The 21,172-nt window shown below is 37.6% G+C and overlaps 1 protein-coding gene across 1 annotated transcript in view; it reads left to right on the forward strand.

The window, feature by feature from the left end:
- Nucleotides 1-703: 703 nt before the first annotated feature.
- Nucleotides 704-21,172, forward strand: part of LOC101711183 (maltase-glucoamylase) — a 211,954-nt gene continuing 191,485 nt past the window's right edge. The window contains exons 1-7 of the mRNA XM_087205928.1: nt 704-854; nt 7,221-7,347; nt 9,080-9,201; nt 17,277-17,397; nt 18,350-18,459; nt 18,974-19,125; nt 19,637-19,808. Coding sequence (XP_087062054.1) covers nt 7,221-7,347; nt 9,080-9,201; nt 17,277-17,397; nt 18,350-18,459; nt 18,974-19,125; nt 19,637-19,808 — 804 coding nt within the window. The 5' untranslated portion in view covers nt 704-854. The remainder of the gene's footprint in view (nt 855-7,220; nt 7,348-9,079; nt 9,202-17,276; nt 17,398-18,349; nt 18,460-18,973; nt 19,126-19,636; nt 19,809-21,172) is intronic.

A 21,172-nucleotide genomic window follows, 5' to 3' on the forward strand; every position in this document is an offset into this window, starting at 1 on the left:
AAAGTTAGGCTGCAAACCACAGTAGTGTTAACTGTACCTGTGACTTTGGTTCCAAGAGAGGTTACATTACTTTCCTACGTTGAAGATAATATTGAAAGATTGTTTATTTTTAAAACTATTTAGAAATTGCAATAGTTGTTATACATGCTATCATATTGTTAGCATAGAGAGGTACATATTGCAATTAGAAATAGTCTAGTAACTATTTTAATGTAATTGATTCCCTTTGTGTCCTTATTTATTTTATCTCATGCATTTAAAAATATAATTCTAAGTGTGCCCTGTAGCAGATGCCAGACTGCCAAAGGATTTCAATAGCATAATCAAGCTTAAGCACACCTTTTATAGTGGCAAGAAAATAAGAAAACATACTTGAAAACATTTTCAAAACAATTTCCCTCATCACAGATTAGCAGATTGCAACTAAATATTTATGGGTTCCTGGGAGACTAGGGCTTACTAGGAAGGACCAGAGTTCTGGGATACCAGCTCATTTATTTTTTGCCCCTTATTGTCTGTAAATTGAGTCAGTCCTGTATTCTCTTACCAGACACACTGAGTTGCCTCATTATGGAATAAATATTGCAGTAGCCTGAGGGGATGGGGTGTGTTAGGGCAGTGGCTTCTTGCTGTAAGATCTTGGGGATGTCCTCCTTAGAGGAAGACTAAGATTGATAATTAACTAACAGTTTTGAACCAGAAAGGGATAGCTGGGCAGTGTTTGCATTTTAAATCATTAACGTCTTGATAAGCCACTAAGCAGTTTAACAGGGGTTGCTTTCTGTGGACTGCATTTCTCTGCTTTATTGTGAGTTGGTCCTTTGGAGGGAGCAGGAGCTGCAGGAGATAATGAGGTATGTTTGTGAACTGCTTATTCACTTATGGCTACCAATGTGTATGTGCAAATGTGTGCTGATCTTTTTCTGTCAAAATGCCCTAGTTATTGTTACAAAAATAAATAACAAATCAAAAAATTATGACAATGCATATAAGAAAAAAATTCAACTTATTTATCTTTTTCCTCTGTGTGTCTGTGTGTGTGTGTGTGTATCTGTGTGTCTTCCTCTGGTCCCAGCTTGATCTATCTGCCTGATTGTAGCTAAATCTGTGTGTTTGTGTGTGTGTCTCTGGTGAGATGAGAGGTATTATTTAATACACAGGTTGAGGTTGCAGGTAGGAATTCTAGAAATGCTGTGGGGGATATGAGGTAAAGGAGTTAGAATTTGGTAGTAAGACTTGAACATTTTGGACATTCCTTCTAAAAACTTGTAGAAGTGCGAGAAAGGATGATAATTACAGAATCAATGGTAGTAGGAAATTGGGGAATCTGTTACTATCCTTAGGGGTTTGATGCTTTTGTTGACCAAATGAAGAATTATTTAAGGGAAGAATCTGAGGGTGCATGTGTGTGTATAATATCGGGATGTATGTATGAGTGGTGTGTAGTGAAGGTCAGGATGGATCTCATATGGAATTCAGAAGAGGGTCATGAAGGAAAAAAGTGATGTCTGGGCTGGCAGTTATGTATGAAATAGAATGGATGTTTCTGGAGGAAAAAGGGAAGACAATGGGTCATTATTGGCACCTCCCTGGTAAAACTTAAGAAAGAATTGAGTTCTTACTAGACAATAGAGTCTAGCAGGAGACTTATGGGCATCTCTTTTCTACACTTGATCTTAGCCAAAAGGCTGAGAAGTGATTATTAGTTTTTTGTTTTCTTGGTACCGGGGATAGAACTCAGGACCTTGCGCTTGTGAGGCAGATGGCGGAACCACTGAGCTAAATTCCTGGCCCTTGGGCATCTCTTTTCTAACTGGGTACTGATGTGGGAAGGGCAAATTCCTACTGGGGAAAGGAGAGAGGTCAAGATCAATGCCAAGGGTCTCACTGGAAAAGGATCCAAATTGGTTCGTGATACAGTAAACTGTCACTTTGATGCTGTCTGAGGACCACCCTATCTCCACACACTCTACAGGTCTTGTGTCAGGTGTGTGTATGAGTGAGTATGTAGAGGTGGACAGGGAGGGCGTGAGAGGGAAGGGTTTTTGGTTTGCTGTGCTGGGTAGGTGCCTGTGCTCACAGGGACCAAAGGAAGAGGGATGACAGTCTATCCTGTATTCCAAATCTAAGCTCACTGGCACTTTCACATGATGCTGGTGATTTTTTTTAATTAGGATTTACTCACAGATTAATTTCAATAAGCTGATAAAATGACTTTGCAAAGAGCTCCATCAGCAGAATGAAATACTCAGTAGGTGGACCTAGAGGAAGAACTTTTTCATTTAAAATGTGTTCAAGCTGGGCATGGTGGTGCACATGTGTAATCCTAGAACTCTGAGAGTCTTGAGGCAGGAAGATAGCAATTTTGAGCCCATAGCAAGGTCATTGTAGCAAGGTCAACATAGCAAGATCTTGTCTATAAATAAATAAATAAATAAATAAATAAATAAATAAGCAAGCAAGCAAGCTGGAGATGTAGGTCAGTGTGAAGATCCTAGGTCTATTGCCCAGTACAACAAAAACAAACAAACAATTCCCCCTGCCCAAATAATTGGTTCAGATGGTAGCCATAGAGTGCGATGAAAAAGATAAATTCTTGTATGTTCTTGGCCTGGGCCCACAGAAGGATATAGTTGTCTTCTAGAGATGATCTTTTTGTGATTCATATGGGGAAACTGAGGCCCAGAGGGAATAAATTTTTTCCTCCAAGGTCACACAGCTGGGTAGGGTCAGAGCTTATCCTTAGATCTCTGCACTTTGGATATAACAATGCTTGCAAAAACAAAAACAAAAGCAAACAAAAACTTAGTAATTTTTTTCCTTCTCATTGTCTAGCTAGCCTAGAGACAATGGAGCAACATGTGAAATATTGCCCAGTATTTTTGAGGAATAGTCATACTTTCTGGGGCATTTCTTTTTGCAAGTTATTCTTAATCTGCGTAAAATTAACCTTGTGTTTTCAACTAGATGTCTTGGCTTATGTTTTATAGGATTTACACTGTAATAACTGAGCTTTTGATACACAAATCAGACACTGGCTATAATTCAGAAAAAAGGACAGTTATTTAATTTTCTAAATTAATTTGGACAGCCATTTTAATTATTTGGGTCCCCACATGGCTTTTCTACTTTGCCTAAATAACTGTAACAGTTTCAGGAAAATGAGGTTTGACAATTATTCATATAACCATGTAGTTCAAGAAGAAAAAAAACACAGAATCTGTATTATGTGTAGTAATTCTCACTTTTTGTGTGAGATTTTCCTGATCAAACTTTTAAAAATTGTGACCCTCCCTCACTCTCCCATTCATCTTTTTCTCCTGCTTCATTTTTCTCTATAGTCCTCATATAGTTTAATCTACTGTATTTTATTTGCAGTTATTCTGTTTTTTTGTTTTTTTGGTACCGGGGATCGAACTCAGGTCCTTGCGCTTGCAAAGCAGGTGGCGAAACCACTGAGCTAAATCCCTGGCCCCTGTTATTCTGTTTTTAATCCATAAGAACATAGGTTCCACTAAGGCAAAGATTTTGTTCATGGTTGCTTAACCAGCTCCTGGAAGAATGCTTGGCACATTGTTGAAGCTTTATAAAAACATTGATGAACAAACAAACTGCAAACAGATTTACTTTTTTACCCTTCAATAATCTAATGGCAAATAAAACTGAGAAATGAGGTGGATCAGTACCTCATCCCCCTTGATGTCATAGAGAATTTTAAACAGTGCTGTATACCATAAACTTAAAAAAGGTACCTACAGAACACTTTCAGTCTCCCAGGATCTATGGGGACAGAAATGTTGCAGAATTTTTGTTTCCTTTTGTTTCCATAAGCCTTTTAGCCTAATGGTTGTCTTCCTCTTATCCTACCTCCCTTAAGTTAGAAAATTATTATTCATGGATGTATAGATTTTTTGTATTTGCATCACATAGAAGGAAGTGGTAGAAAATGAGCCTTAAGAGCACTGAGTTTGGATTTAGACTGTTTGGTTTGAAGCCTGACTCTGCTACTAGAGAAGTCTGGATCTTGGGCAACCTGCCTTCAATAAGGCTCAGTTAATTCATTTGTAAAATGGAGGTAATAATTTCTATTCTTAAATTGGTTAGGAGGACTAAATAAAATAATGCATGTAAAAAAATAATACTCGTAAGGGCTCAGCCTAGTTCCATGTATATGCCAATCATGTGGCGAATGAGCCAGGTGCAACATGATAAAACTACAATCTCACGAAAGACCTAAGCTGACGTATACTATGGGGCATTGAGCATAGACTGTAGAGTAATGGATAAAAGTCTTGGCCGTAGAGTCCAAAGGGCAGGTGTTTAAATACTGGCCTTGCTCTTTATCACCTGTAGGACATCAGGCAGGTTGTAAGACTTGAGTGAACCTTCATTTCCTCATCAGAACCTGGGGATACTCAGAGTACCTCACTTGGGGTTGTTATTTGGATGGCATGTGACATATTAGGGAAAACTCTTAGCACATTTGCTCAATCACTATCAACTATAATTATCATTAGTATTAAAATGTTTGTCAAACAAGAAAGTATTTCAGCATCCATAACAAATTACCAAATAGCAATTGGAGTATCATAGAATTTGTGGACTTTGAAAAAAGATCACCATATGATTTAAAATAATATTGAATTTACTCAGTTATTTCCCTATGGTTATATATACTGTTCTCAATTTTTACTGGTTTATGTAATGAAAAACCTTTATGTCTTTATACATTGATCTCCAAATGTATAAGTGCATTTATGGGACAAATTTCTATAAATGGAATTTTTGGGTTATGGGTATAATAGTAATAGTTGTTATCAAGACTCGATAGTGCTTATGGTGGTTATAATTTGACAAGCAATGTGTGGGTGTTTCTTTATAGTGTCTAACATACTGTGTTAATAAACACTTGGAAAAATTTAAACTATTATTTTAAAGAACTAATATTTTAAGAACTCTTAAAAAATAACTCTTCTCACAACTATTATCAATAACCAAAGAGAAAGAGATGTGGCACTTGAATGGCATTATGATAAATCCTCTCTTTGTCAGTGAACATAAGATCAACTCTTTGCCTTATTAGCTCATTTAATTTTATCAAGTATGGAAGATTATTAATCATGTGCAATTTTATAGGGAAGATTAATATTATGGAATTTCTTATAAGAGTATAAAGTAATGGAGATAATCTAATAAAGACTACAGTTGGGATAAGTCATTCTAGAAAAAACAACTGTTCTTGTTATCGAAAAAAGTAGCCTTTAGCTCCATTTCCTTTTGTATAGTAAGAATGAATTTCATTGATGAACAGCATATTTCTTTACCAATACATGAGAAGTCATGTATCCTTTTGCCATCTAATACTTGGACAAAGAACTTGAGGAATGCTTCTTTTGACTGAGATGAAAAATGAAGACACATCGATGGGATGGATAATGAGGACACAATGAAAGACACAATTTCTAAGCTTAGGGAGTGAGGAATTAAGACTGAGGGAAGTAGGGAGGGCATGTTCTTTTGGGGGAAACAGTGTGATTTTTAAGGGAGCCTGTGAAGAAGTGGTGAGTGGATCAGGGAAGAAAGCAGGCTTTGAATGAACCAAGGCTGCTGCTCGTGGGTCTTCCTCCCGGCTGTCTCTACCTGGATCTCAGATAGTGAATGTGCCACTTGACACCTGGGGCCATAAGGCACTTAACAGATAGGAAGGTCATATGAGAAGAAATCAATAAGGACAGCTGTCAGCTGTGTATCAGTACTCCACGAAAAGACTGAGTGGTATGAGGACAGAATGCCCCATAAGAACTTCCCCCAAGGCTCCACCTCTTAATACTATCACATGGGTATTAGATACCAACATATGAATATGGGGAGCACATATATTCAAACTGTACTGACAGGTAAGTATGTAATTTCTGTATTTTCTTTGAAATTGCAAATCTTCACAGACTCCTTGGGGAATCTTAAAAAGAAACCACTGGCTGAGATGATACACAAGATACGTTCAGTTAAATTTTATCAATTCTCATCTGGATTGTGGTGTCTAAATACTAGTTCCACTAAAAAGAACAAGGGCACCTTACAGCTTATAATTCATACCTGGGGCAGATTATGTACAAGGCTAGAGTGAGCCTAGAACTTTGTGTTATGCCAGAAAGCAGGACGATTATCGAAGCATCTTTGGGTTATACCAACAGGACTCAGGACCAGCTTGTTCTGCTGAACAAAGATAAGAAGATATGAGAATTCATATAATCACTGGATTAAGACAGATCACATGCATTTAATTCATGATTTCATAAAGATGTTTAAAAATAATAACAAGTCATTATGGTTTCTCTTTAAAAGATGCTAGGGAAAAAATTTATTTTGGAAACCTGTAAATGAAGAGTTAAGCATTTATCCCATCATTCCTTCATGAACCAAGTCTTTATGAGCCAAGTAGATAAGGGGAAATTTAAATAAAAATTATATAAAAATTATTATAAAAGTATTTAACCAAATGAATAATGAAAGAATCACAGCATCACTATTTCATAGTTCCCAATGAAGTAATTGAACTAGGAAATACCAGTGGCTGTTAATATCACAAAAAAGAATCAGATTGATTTTATGCCTCTTGCTGGAAGACAGCATACCATCTATGCACCATTGTTACTAAAACAAATAAACTTAAATTGGATCAAAACTTTAGATCTAATAAATTAATTTACAAGAGTAGAGAAATATGTTAGCATGCAATTGGATGCAACTAACAAAATCTGGATTGTGAGAAAAATCTATAGAGAATAAATTACGTAGATTAAAAGGACTTAGGTATAAGCAAATTACAATTATAAATCATACTTGCATCCTGAAGAGAGTAGAACAAACAATTTATCAGATGATGTGAATTTCAAAATTGACTAGATATTTGATGACAATAAGGAATTACTGTAAAAATATTAAAATTTCTTATCTTTTAAAATGTACTCAAATATTTTTAGGTTAAATACATGAAACCTGAAATTTTCTTCAAAAAATCCAGAATTAGGGATACAAATAAATAGAAATAAAGATGAGATTGGCCATGAGTTGATTTTTTAAAAATTGAGATTTTGAGTACATGGAGATTTATTATACTATTAATTTTGTACACTTGAGCTTTTCCATTAAATTCTTAAAATTTTATAATCAAGTGCTTAATAATACTGAAATGTAAGACTGTTTTATCTTTTATATAGATGGCAAGAAAGAAGTTGAAAAAATTTACTACACTGGAGATTGTGCTCAGCATTTTTTTGCTTGCATTGTTCATCATTGCTGTTGTTCTAATTGTTCTTTTAGCCAAAGGTCCTGTGGAATCAAAAGGTAACAAGGAACTCTGGGGGTCTCCCTCCATACATTGTTCTTGTCAGAATAAAACCATTATCAGTGGTAGGAAACAACGCTTTCATGTTTATTGGTGTGAGTGTGTGTGCCACTTGTACATGATTGGGGAAACATTTAATTAAAACTGTAGTAGCTTAGAATATAGTCCTTGTAGGTTTAAATTTTGATGTTTCATTTTCTGAATTAATTAGTGCCCTGGATTAAATTCCAAAATTGACCTGGAATAAATTTACTGAATTTCATTGAATAATTCTAATTCTCTTCATAATGATGATGAATAATATGCTTTTGTAAAAGGCAGTTAAACAAGTATATCAGTAATTAAAATATTTTAGGGCTAAGTTTGGTTCTTCAGGAAAGAAAAACAATCAAGTTATTGTATTAAAAGTTTATTGAACAGTTATATCCCCAAAGATGGGCTGGATTGTGCTGAATTATCCAGGATTTCCTGTCTGATTTATCTAGGAGGAGCAATTTCTTAGGGGGACCAGGCAATGCAGGGCCAGGTTGTAGCTACAAAAAAGCCTTCTTTGCCCTTCCTGCCCCATTCCCAGCTGCAAAGATTTTTATTTTTTGTAGAAAATTAGATTAGATAATCTTTTTTGTTTTTTGTTTTTTTTGGTACTGGGGATCGAACTTGGGACCTTGCGCTTGTGAGGCAGGTGCTGAAACAACTGAGCTAAATCCCCGGCTCAGATTAGATAATCTTAATGATTGTTCAGTTCTTAAACATTTTGTGATCCTAAAGATGGGATCAAAGCCTTATGCAGAAACCGGTACAAATACAGTTTGTTTAATCCACCAGTGAAAAGAAAATTATTCAAAGCTATTCAAAAGCCTCAGTGTGTTCTCTTAATGTCATTATTAACTATAGTATTGCAGAAAGCCTTAAAGTAAATTCACTTCCTCATAGTAGAATGCAATTAAAGTGCCATTTTGTTTTGTTTTTGTTTTACTGATCATTAAATCAAACTTCTTTAGCTCTGGGGTAAGCTCTAGCTTCCCGTTTCTAGACTGACGTGTTCTTTTTGCATTTTTGTCATTAGAGTCTTTATATTTACAGAAGAAGGCCATTGCTCAGAAATGTGCTTTTCCTGTGGGTTGACTGTTGACAAGTGAGCAGAATTGAGGTGCAGAGATTAGGATGTGTCTTACTGCACATGCTCTGTGTGTGTCAGGGGCTGGGGTGGAAGTCAAGGACTGGAGCAGAGATCTGCAAACTTTTGTCTGAAAGGGCAGGTAGTAAATATGTGTGGGCCATACATTTCTGTCATCGCTGCTTAATGTTGTCTTTATAGTATAAAAGCAACTATAAACAAATGTGTGTATCTGTATTCTAGCAATATTTCATTTAAAAAAATGCTCTGACCTGATTTGCCTTGAAGGCCATAGTTTGCTGACCCCTAGAATAAAAGGAAAATTGGGTCTCACTTTCATCAACGTCTAATCTAATGATAGATTTTCTTTCTCTTGTACATACTGTCCTGTAGGGAAACGGTATGGGCTTGGGAGTAGAAGGAGATAGTGTTGGTACAGAGAGGTAAAAACAGTCAGTAAGGACAAAATGATGCTTTATAAAATGAAAATATATAAACTGGAGGATATCAGCGTTAAGCCCAGTCAGTAGTGGAGTTAATTTGTTTAAAGTGTTAAAACTATGGGGCTATTGAGTGCCTGTGACATTTAAAGTTTGCTTTTGGGATGGCTCTAGGTCCTGAGACAACTGGTACCCCAGAGCCTGGGACAACAAGTTCCACCACTGATTCTGCTGCGTGCCCAGTGGTAGATGAATTGGAACGGATAAACTGCATCCCTGACCGGCCACCAACACAGGTTTGAGTTACAGATATTGTTTTCATTTAAGACTTTATTCTGCTATGCAGTTTTTTTCATTATTATTTTTAATTCTGTTTGTGACTCTCAAAGCTATTTTTATTGCAGCTGTTAGTGACTCAGGCAAATGGAACCTGTATCCTTGCTCATGTGATTGTGCAGCTTTGGGAGAGGAAGAGCAGGAAAATTCCTTTGGGTTGTCATATTTCACAAATAAAAGTACAGGTTTTTCAGTTAAATCTGAATTTCAGAGAAATCATGAATACATTTTTAGTTTAAATATGTTCCATGTAGATTTGGAACTTACTGAAAATGTATTTATCTTTTATCTGGCAAAGCAATTTGATTACTAGTTCATCCTGATCCTGTCACTACCTCTGTCCTTGCCCTCTGTCTCTTTTCCTCCTTTCAGCATTCCAAAAGGTCATCTAGGATCTACAATAAAAACTCATACACGTGCATGAAGCATGATTTAAAATAAGGACAAAGTTTCAAGAGCTATGCTTTGGGAGGGAGAAGGTAATAAACATCAGAGAAAAGATAACACAGGCATCTGAGTCCAGTATATCTTGGGCACTTGCTGAAGTGCAGCTGACTATGATGATAATAAAGTTACTGCACACTCCTTATCAGTCACTTTTTACTTTGAGAACAAAAATGATATCTAAATGAAAACTAAGTGCAACCTTCTGAATGAAGTCCACTTACATGTGATGGCAAATTTGCACCAGATGCAGGACTTCATGTCTCTACACAGCTTTATGTTTCTATTGCTTGGACATGTGGCACTCCCACATTCACCTTTGTGGTCATCCTAATCTCAGTAGGCTGTAGTAATCTGTGATGTTCCCAAGAGTTTCTATTTTGGCTTATCTAAGGGTCTATACACCCAGATACTTCTTTCCTATTAGAAGACAAATCTGCTCAAGTGGATTACTTTTCTTGGGGAAAGGAATAAGGTAGAGGTAGGTGTGATATGGGATGAAGAGGCATAATTTTGGTGATCTCAATTTGACAAAGGTAAATAAGACACATAAATGAGAGGAATGGAAACTCAGTCAGAAAGCGTGATGTTCTCATACATCCAGACCCTCAGTGTTTTGAAGCCAAACATCTGGTAATTGATTTAACTTCTCCTTTTCCCATGAGCACTTTATTTGGTTGGATCAAGAAGCCACAGTGTCCCTGGAATATATTTATGGAATAGAACAGAGCCCAGTTTAACTGGAATAGTGTGGAAGAAGAGGAGACTAGGGTTGGTGATGGGGTGGCAAGGGAAATGGCAGTCTTTGGCAATCAGGAAAGGTTTGGTGTAACACACACTGGCCTAGAACAGCCATTAAAGGTAGAAAGGAGCCATATAATGCAGGAGACAAGAAAAGAGTAAATATAAGACTTAGAGAAATAACGGCAAAGAAACTGAGAAGGGAGAAGGAAAGAAAATCACTTTGAGTATGGGGCCAAAGTTAAAGATAAATAGCATTTTAATGAACAGACATGAAAGGAATGGAATGTGAATTCAAGATAGAAGAGATAGTATAAACAAAGCTACAGAAAGGGAAATTGCATGACACATACATGACACTGAATGGTGAGCCAAAGAAAAGATAAAGTTAAGACTGTGGGATAGGTTGAGGCTTGATGTTAAGAGTGCTGCTTTGTCAATAGGAATGGGAAGCTATGTTGTACCTAGCTATCTTGTACCTAGACAGGATGTTGCAGAAATTTGATACACATAGATTAGCTTGCCCCCATTACGTTGTGCTAGGAAAACAGTTATTCAGAAGCCCACTTAGAAGCCTATCACATCCTATGTATGTAATTCCCACCCCATCCTATCTTGTTACTGGATATTGGTGAACTTCAGATTCATTCCTGGCACAGTATTTTTTTTGCTGTTTTGTTATGTGACTTTTCATTAAATATGGAGTATAATAAATGACTTTTGGCTTTTTTTACATGGTGCACCCAAGGGAATGACTTTATGACTTTGGTGTTCATTCATTGACATGTTCCTCTTTTTCCCAGTCAGAAAGAAATAGTCAATGATATATTCTCTCATGGAAGGTTTATCTTAGGCAATTTATTGCATTTGTTATGTGTCCTGGGGACTATATTCTGATCTATATGCTGCGAGGCTGAGTTTATGGATAATGACATATTTATATAATGTGCATGTTAAATGGAAGTGTATAGCTGGAAGAGAGTAAGAATTATGCACCCCAAGGCCAACTACCAAAACGTGCTAAGGGCATTGTTGCACAACTTTATAATCCCTATCTCCTCTCCCTTAGGTTTACATATAAAAGAATGAACAGTATAAATTTCCCACCAGATGATTCTTGGTTGTAGATACCATTGTGTCTTTCTCCCAGTAATGTAGGAGGGAATCCTGTGTGCAGGACAGAATAAAGTAATCTGTCAGCCTGCCTTGAATCCACTTTTGAGAACTTTTTTGTTTTTTTGGAGATTAGACTCCAGGAATCTCCTTTGTGAGTCCCAGGAGAAATGATCAGCCATTTATCTTGATCTAGTCCTGATGGTTAGTTTTGGCTTACAGCTGGCTGGAAGCTGCCTGCCCTGATGCCTTCCTACTCCATTGGCTAGGTTCATCAAATTTGCTTCTCTTTCTCTGCTGTCTCATTTTTGTTTGTAATTCCATTATGCTTTTAGTTTCTGAGGCAGAGTCAGAAGAACCTTACTTGGTTCTTCTGTTTAATTCCTTTGGTTAGTATTTTAAAATATTTTTCTTAGTAATATTTTCCAGGTCCAGTACTTCATTTTCATTCTCACTGTTATCACTAGACCATTATTACTCCAGTGGTATCCTAGAATTTCTTCTGAAATTCATTTTTCCCATCTACTGTATTACATGTATGATTAATACTGCTCTCTTTAAAATCCTATTTTGATTATATTTCTACTCAACTCCACTACTGAACTTATAGTGTGGTTCATTCTGCATATTGAGTCATGTTCAAATACTTTGTTTTGTCATCTAAGACCCCATTTAACTTTCTTTGTACCTTGATAGGTTTATGTAGATCATATTCCCATGAAAATTTTAGAGACAACTCTGTACATTGATTTCAGATCTCTCAATTCTGAAAGATTCTATACAAGTTCTGATTAAATAAATTCAGTGTGTTTTTAAAAAACAATTTTATTACAGTAAAAGACAGGGCTTTTAATCCCTCTCAAAGTACTCCCCTCACTTCAAACACAGTTATCTTCTTGTTCTTGCCACTTTCTAAAGCAGTCCTGGATCTCTCTCATGAATGTCTTTATGAGGTGTGACAAAAAATACAGTGAATGCTGCTGCCACCTGCTATCCAATGGAAAGGCAGGCTCATAAAAACTTTACGATGTGTCCTCATCTACTTTATTCATCGATTCTGGCACTGTGTGACTTTTGGTTCTTTCCCAAAGTCAGAATAACCATGAAAAGCAAAAGTTTTGAATTGATTCAGGACACTGAGGCAACCACAATAGTGCAACTAAAAACATGAAAGAAGGCTTCTAGAACTACTTCAAAAAATGCCAAGAATAATGGGATGTGTTTTCGAAGTGAAGTGTAAGGAGGGGGATTAATGGCAAGGTAATAGATTTCTTAAAAAATGTAGTCATTATATTTTTTTGATCATGCCGTGTAACTTTCTCCATCCTTGATAAAATAACTTTTATCCCAGTTCTGGAATTCATAGTTGGGAAATTCCACTGATGGAAGGTTACAGAAATATTTTGCCAGTGTGCAGATGTCCAGTTCAGGAGAGAGATGGTAGCTAATGATTTTAAACACTTTTTTTTAGGGTTAGAATGTACTATGAAAACATGGGAATGGAGATTTACATGCTTAAAATAAACCTGTGTGCCCTAAGTAACCATTGCAGAATGGTTAGGCTGAGAGTAATTTACAATTAAGTGCTTTCAGGGACAGTGATAATAGTCATTTTGATGATATTTGAGAGGTTAATGTTTTTTAATTCAGGAATGTTATCTTTTATGGCAAACACACTTTTCAATAATCTTTCAATTATGTATTTGGCGCATGACATCTTTCAAAATTCCAGTTTCTTATCAGTATATTTAAGGGATCAAGTTTTATGATATACTAGCAAGAATATTGCATTTTACTATGATCATTATGAGTCTCCACCCTTAAAATTACTCTGTTTACACATCATCAGTTAAGAGCGATTACATCATGCTAGGAAAAGTGGTGAGCTATAAAGTCCCAGAAATAGACTTAAGTTTATGTTTTGCATTTTGAGTTGGTAGTGTAGGCATTGGGCTAGAGCTAGGATACTCGGTTCTTATTTTGGCTTTGCTTCTGAACAACTTTGACTTGACTACTGTCACATTTCTTGTATACTGTCAAATTCTTACCTGTGAATGAGACAGTGTGTGCTCAGATTCTTCACTTAATGAATGACTACTGAACACTGTACTAAACTTTGCTTTAAAAGATTTTCCAGTATTGATCTCTAAGGTCTTGTGAAATGTACTCTGAAAATTCACTGTAGTCTAATTCTGGGTCATGTGAGAGGCAGATGTGGCATATTTAAGTCTTTGCTGTGTCACTTTGGGGTGGAATAAAGTGGTCACGTTAACTTTAGAAACCTGACTCAAGATGAATGTGTTATAAAATGCCACAATACAGTCTAGAATTAAGATATTTCACTGAATTGAGATTATTTTTGTTCATTCATTTGTTTCAATTCAGTGCATATGAAAATAGCCAGGGAAGAGTTGATGAGCCCAAGTTAATCTGGAATTCCTTTAATATCAGTGTTCTCAATTCCTCAAATTCCTTCTTCCATTAGAAAACAGGATACTTCTCCTCATTCTGCTCACTGCCCTTGGATATGTGCTTCCCACTTTCTGCTGACATCATTAGATTCTCTGGAATTAAAAAGAAATAGTCTTCATTAACTATTACAACATCGAGCAGAAGAGATATAGAAATTGAATACTTTAAAATACATTTGGATTTGGCACATATGTGTCTAATGCCCCTTTCAGGTCAGGTCAGTGATAAAGACAGCCTTGCTACTTAGAACCTACTCCATATTCTCTGTTGGACTAAAGCGCGAGCTGCCTTAACCCATTTTGTGCTGCTATAACAAAATCGTGAGATTGGGTAATTTATAAAGAACAGAAATTTATTTCTTGCAGTTTTGGAGGCTAGGAAGGGCGCACCTAGGGGCCAGGATTTGGTGAGAGCTTTCTTGCTATATCTTTACAGGGTGACAAATAGAAGAGGCCTCCTATAGGGAAACCTAATCCTGGTTGTAAGGTCTAATCACCTCTTAATGGCCACACCTCTAATTCCATCATTTTGGGCTGGGCATGGTTGTGTACAATGTAATCCTAGCACTTAGGAGGCTGAGGCAGAAGAATCTATTTGAGTTCGAGGCCAGCCTGGGCTACATATTGAGCTCATGGCTAGCCTGAACTGCATAGTGAGACTCTGTCTCAAAAAGTAAGCAAGCAAACAAACGACAAACACATCATATTGGCAACTTCTGGATTTTGGAGGGAACACATTCACACCATAGCACTAGCTTAAAATTGCTCTAACCTCTCAATTTTCTTACAGAATTGGCTTCCATTTATGTACTCCTGAAGAAAAAGACCTACCACAAACTTAGTAGTTTAAGACATTAATAATTTTACTACTGTATATTTCATGGTTTTATGGGTCAGAGATTTAGGCAGAGTTAAGCTACGTGGTTCTTCTATTCTAAGCAGAATTGAGCAGGATTTCTTGGTGGTTTCCATTGGTGGCTGAGCCAGTGTGGGGGGTTTCAAGATGACTTTTCCCACGAGCTTAGAACCCTGGAAAAATGGCCATAAGGCTGACTCTACTTGAGTGTTGTTCTTCCTTCATGTAGTCTCAAAGGCTCTCTCAGTGGTCTGTCTACCAGAGGAGTTAAACTCTTATCTGACAATTCAGGGTTGCAAAATAATAGAGGAAAGCTGCTGGTCCTCTTCAAGGCCAGGCCCAGAAGCAGCCTAGCATCACTTTTTCTTGATTTTGTTGATCAAATCAGTCATGAACCACCCCCACTCAAGAGGAAGGACAATAGACCCCACCTCTAGACAGGAAGCATGCCAGAGAGCTTGCAGCCATTTTACACAGCTGCAGAATGCTTATTTTGCTCAACTTAGGCACTGGAAAGTGTAAAGGCTGGTGAACTACTGCACAATACAGAACAAAGAAAGATGGAGTAGCACAGGGTGTGAAATTAAAGGAAAAAATTGCGATTTGAAAATTCACCCCACAGAGACTCATGCACATCTCTTTATGCAAAAATAGCATTCAGTCCATCTCTAAGAGTTGCCAAAGTCCTAAGTTTCAGCATTGCTGAAAAGTTCAAGTCCAAAGTTTCCTCTGAGATTTAAGCCAAATTCTTAGCTGCAAGTCCCTGTACAAATGAAAAGAAAGTTAAACATTTCCAACATTCAATGGCACAAGATAGACATTTTCATTCCAAAAGTTACAAATAGGAGGATACAAAGGAATGAGACCAAAACAAGTTCAAAATCCAGCAGGGCAAACATTAAATCCCCCAGTTTCACTTTCAGAATCCCTAGCAACCTGTGGCAAGTTGTGAACTCCAAAGGGCTTCGGTGGCTCTTCCCCTTTGGTGCAGCCTGTGGTTGTAGTTCTCATAGCTTTTCTTTCGGGCTGGCTTTACTCCTTCCTTGCAATTTTCTCCAGACTATGCACATTCCTGGCATTTCCAACCTTCTGCAGTCTCCACTGCACTTTGGCTTCACACTCACAGCTTCACACCCTGCCCTCTCAGGGGCACACTGCCTGGCCTCCCAGGCCTTCTTCTGAAATCTGGGTGGAAGCCTTCCTGACCCCACCGCTCTTGCATTCTGCATGCACCTAAACCAGTGCCACATGGATGATGCCAAGGTCTGCCGCCAGCTGCAGCTGTAGTCAGGCTTCCTTCTGTCTTAGCTATAGGGATCCAGTGCTTATGAACCAAATCCCAAGGAACAACTTTCCTAGCCTGCCGCCATTCTGGAACATGATGATGCTTGCTTGCTTGCTTGCTTGCTTGCTTGCTTGCTTGCTTGCTTTCTTTCTTTCTTTCTTTCTTTCTTTCTTTCTTTCTTTCTTTCTTTCTTTCTTCCTTCCTTCCTTTCTTCCTTTCTTCCTTTCTCTCTCTCTTTCTTTCTTCCTTCCTTCCTTCTTTCCTTTCTCTGTTCTTTTTTTCTTCCTTCCTTCTTCCTTCCTTCTCTTTCTTTGTCTTCTTTCTTTTTTCCTTCCTTCCTCCCTCTCCTCTCCCTCCCTTCCTTCCTTTCCTTCTTTCTCTTTTCTTTGTTTCCTTCCTTCCTCCTCTTTCTTTCTTTCCTTCTTTCTTTCTCTCTTCTTTTTTGTCTTCCTTCCTTCTTTCAATTGAGCAACTGAGACAGGGTCTTACTCTGTTGCTCAGGTTGACTTTGAACTCCTAGACTCATTCTATCTTTCTGCTTCAGCTTCCTGAGTAACTGAGATGACAGGTGCACACCACTGCACCTTGCCTGGTAGGCACTTTTCTTAAGTGAGAACTAGAATCTGAGTTCTAAAGAAAGATGGCTTTCTACCTTGTGAGGAGTTGAGACTGTATATATGCCACACATGTAATACACACATGTAACATACACATATATGTATTTAAAAGTAAAAATAAGTTTGATTTGAAAGTTTCTGAAGAAAGTTGATTGAAAAGTCTTTTTTGTTTTTAAGAATCAAAGCTAAAATAAATGAAACTATAATTTTGCATTACTGCTGATATAACTGTTAGAATTTTGAATATTTAAATACAGTTATCAGGTTTATTATCGTGAAAGATATGGAGTGCATTGTGCTTCCTGTATAGGAAGGACACTGGCCAGAAAAATTGGTTGTGGCTAGAAGCTCTGCCAGTTTGGCATATAGCACAATTCCCTAATTATCAGTTCCTTTATTTGTAATGTGAAGTTGTTAATACCACAGTCTCAAGTTAGATGATTAATACTTTATAAGAGATAATGTTCTGCAACTAAATGGAGTTGCTTTGTCTAATGTCTTGTTTCAGGCCACATGTGACCAGCGTGGCTGCTGCTGGAACCCTCAGGGACCCATAAGTATTCCTTGGTGCTACTATTCCAAGAATCATGGGTACCAAATGGAGGGCAATCTTGCAAGCACAAATGCAGGTAAGTCAGACTCTGCCAGGAGGCAGGAGCTTCAGACCCTCTGGAGGTTGACCCTGTGTACCCCAGAGGGACTTGTGGAAACAAGTAAGGAACTGCTCTGCAGCACCACACCACTGTGTGTGACGGAAGGTGGGCACTGCTCTTCTCAAGGACCAGAGCCTATTTGGTCATGAAGGAACGTGCACTCTCTGCCTAGGGATTTGCAGATCATGTCATAGCTCTGCCTTTTCCTTTATCGTCTTTGTGACCTTGCATAATGGTCAGGACCATTTTGGATCTTAAGTTTACCACTTTTAAAGTGGGGGATTTGAATTCAGTAACTTCTGAGATTACTTTTAATTCTACCCTGATGTAGCTTTTATGAAATTGAAACAATTCTAATTTTATAAATCTGTTACAGAATTTACTTAGTCAACATCAGTGTTCATGGGCTGATCATCCCCTCTTCTTCTTCCTATCCTAAAAAGAAGAACATCATAATGTACATTATAAGGGTAACAGCAGGTGACTAATCTGGGGAGGCTCTTAGTGTAAAGGAAGCAGCATTTTCCCGTTCCAGATGCCCTTAGCCTGATGGACTTTTCTATAAAACCTCAACACTCACTTGGTTTACCATTTAGGAAGATGACATCAATGTTATGATCACCTATAATGTAGTATGAAAATAACTGAGAAAGAATGATGCAGCCAGTTGTGGTGACTCATGCTTGTAATCCCAGCACAGGGGAGGCTGAGGCAGCAGGATCAATCATTGTGACTGTGAGGCCAGCCTGGGCTAGCTACAGAGTGAGTTCAAGTCTAGCCTGAACACACAGTGAAACCCTGTCGAAAAAAAAAAAAGAATAATATAAGTATTCAAATGAAGGCTGAGTCTGTGAAGAGTATCTGGTTAACATTTTTGTGTAGGAATTTACAGACCCAGCTGTGAAACCTTTTCTCCCCTTCATGTTAGGATTCACAGCCCAGTTGAAAAGTCTGCCTTCTTCATCCTTGTTTGGAAATGATGTTGACAATGTCCTTCTCACAGCGGAATACCAGACATCTAACCGCTTTCACTTTAAGGTTTGTAGTTTGTTTACTTTTAAAAAATCTTTTTCAGAGGCTCTTGACCCCTACCTGATGCAGTTGCTGCTAAGTACAAGATTTTGTTAATGGAAGTATTTTTCTCTATTGTCATTATTATTTAGCACTTGTATATTGAAATCTTTTGTAGTCTTCCTTCTATGATGACTTCTTAGATATATATATATATTAAAGAATTAACGGGTGAGGCTTTGGCCCAGATACTATGTGAAATGTAGTAGAGAGGAGAAAAACATAATTATCCGAGCTTTGAATTTTCTAGGGATAATCCATCTCTGCAGCATTGTAGTATATACCTCTCTCAGTTGAGCTAACATGGCCAACTGAAAAACATTTGAAGTAGGTAACATGGTGAGTACATTTCTTTAGATGTAATGCCAGTTAAACAGTGTCTGATTTCTAGTACCATCAGCCAAGATACCAGGAAACACTGGAGTTTTTAAACAGAGGAGTTTTCAATTTTGGCTTTTTTTCTATTCATCTTTCTGGCCAGTTGACTGACCAAACCAAAAACAGGTATGAAGTACCCCATGAACATGTACAGCCCTTCAATGGGAACGCTGCCTCTTCCTTGAACTATCAAGTTGAGGTCTCCAAACAGCCATTTAGCATCAAAGTGACCAGAAGAAGCAACAGTCGTGTTCTGTAAGTTTTTGAAGGCTTTCTAGGTATGAGAGTAGAAAGGTCATGATGAAGGCAAGTCTGTAAGCTAGAGGAAGGGAGCATTTCAGCAACAGTCCTGAAGGCTGTAAGCCACTACTGCTGCCCAGCCTCTCTACCTCCAAATGTATATATTTTTGGTCCATTTTTCTTTGTCTCCTTTCTGTTGGCACAATCATTTTTTTCTTCAATTTCCCCCTTCTTTCCTCTATCTATGGTTCCACTTGCCCACTAATAAGTATTTATTGGAAATCTATGATCATGTAAGTATAGTACTATGGTCATGTGGGTAAGTGTCTGAGGGACGAAAACAAGAAATGTACCACATGATGCCTGCTGTAGAGGAGTCCTGATCTCTTTTTATCCACTGCAAAATGTTACAGGAGAGCAAATGGGATTGATTAGGTCATGGAGAACTAAAGGATATTTTTCTAAGCACTTATGTTCTCTCCACCTCCCTTGCTCACTCGTTCCTTTATTTTTTACCTGTGTCCAGGTTTGACTCAAGCATTGGGCCCCTCCTGTTTGCAGACCAATTTCTGCAGCTCTCCATCCGCCTGCCAAGTGCCAATGTGTATGGTCTGGGGGAACATGTCCACCAACAATACAGGCATGACATGAACTGGAAGACTTGGCCCATATTTACCAGGGACACAATTCCCAATAGGGTAAGCTTCAGGATGGCCCCTTTCCGCTAACTGCCATAGACCCATTTTTGAAGGTCACTGCTAGTAGCACAGTTTAGTGGTTAAGAGTAAGACTAGGGTCAGACTGCTTGAATTTGAATTCTGTCCATGCTACTTATAGTCATGTGGCTCTGAGCCAGTTCCAGTTACTTTCCTCTCTGTGTTTTCAGTTTCTCGTGTATAAAACGGATGTAATAGACTTGTCTCAGGAGGTTGTGATTAGGGTTTATTGTATCAATACAAGTAAAGTGTCTAGAGGAATGTCTGTCACATAGAAAGTTCCCAATAAATGCCAACTCCTCTAAATTACTTTTTCTCTTTGAACTAACCAGTTGTGGAGAAAATGTTTTCAATAATTATAGTTGAACACTAGTTGACCATGATCTTACTTTTACATTGACTTTTAAAAATCACCGAGTTACCAGATTTATCAGCAAGAAAGAATAAAGTTCCAACAAAAGCAATGTATCAGTCATTTTTGTGTAATGAATGATTGGTGTACTGAAAAAAAACAGTGTTTTGTTGTTGTTGCTATTGTGTTTATTTTTATTTTTGTTTATTTTGAGACTATGTTGTTTTCTTATTTTCTTAGTAATATTCTATGGTTCAGAATAAACAACTAATGACAGAAATGAGATCACAGAAATAATTTATTAAGCAATTCTGTTCATGTATTTTTTTCTGTTTAGGAAAGAATGCCAGAAAAAGTAAGAATACTTTCCTCACTTAACAGACAAAACTGAGGCTCAGAGAGGCCAAATTAATAGCTCAAGGTGGAACAGTTTGTACATAACAGAGAAAAGATCTAATCCCTACTTTGTCTCACCTAAAGCCCATGCTGTCTACTATACAAATACCCATCAGAGCAGAGAAGGCATTGAGACAGGCACCCGGTCCAGGAACAGCTGATGATCATTCCATTAAAGATCACCAGACCCTTGCCACTCAAAGTGTGCGTCCTGAGAACTGCTCTGTGGGTGGTATGGGCTTTTAGTCCTCCCACTGTCTATTGAGTTAGAGCTCACATTTAACTAAGAAGCCTGAATAAGTTGTATGTACATCAAATTATAAGAAACACTATTCTAGAGCAGCGTTGTCAAATGTGATTACACATTGGAATTATCTGGGGAAATTAAAAAAATAGCAGTGTCTCCATTCCCTAGAAATTCTGACCTAATTAGCATCTAGTCAGGATGAAGAACTCTGGTTCTGGAGTCTAGAAGCCTCATCTAAATAAGAGTTCTATCTAGTTGCTGGTTCAGATTAATACTTGATAGACCAGATGAGGTTAAGTCAGGTTAGGGCAGGCTTCTTTGAGAGGAGACCTTTTTTGAATTATGGCTCAA

This window comes from Heterocephalus glaber, unplaced genomic scaffold, assembly GCF_053883595.1.
Source record: "Heterocephalus glaber isolate CG9 unplaced genomic scaffold, H.glaber_assembly_v1.0 deba00000621, whole genome shotgun sequence".
Classification (NCBI taxonomy): Eukaryota; Metazoa; Chordata; class Mammalia; order Rodentia; family Bathyergidae; genus Heterocephalus; species Heterocephalus glaber.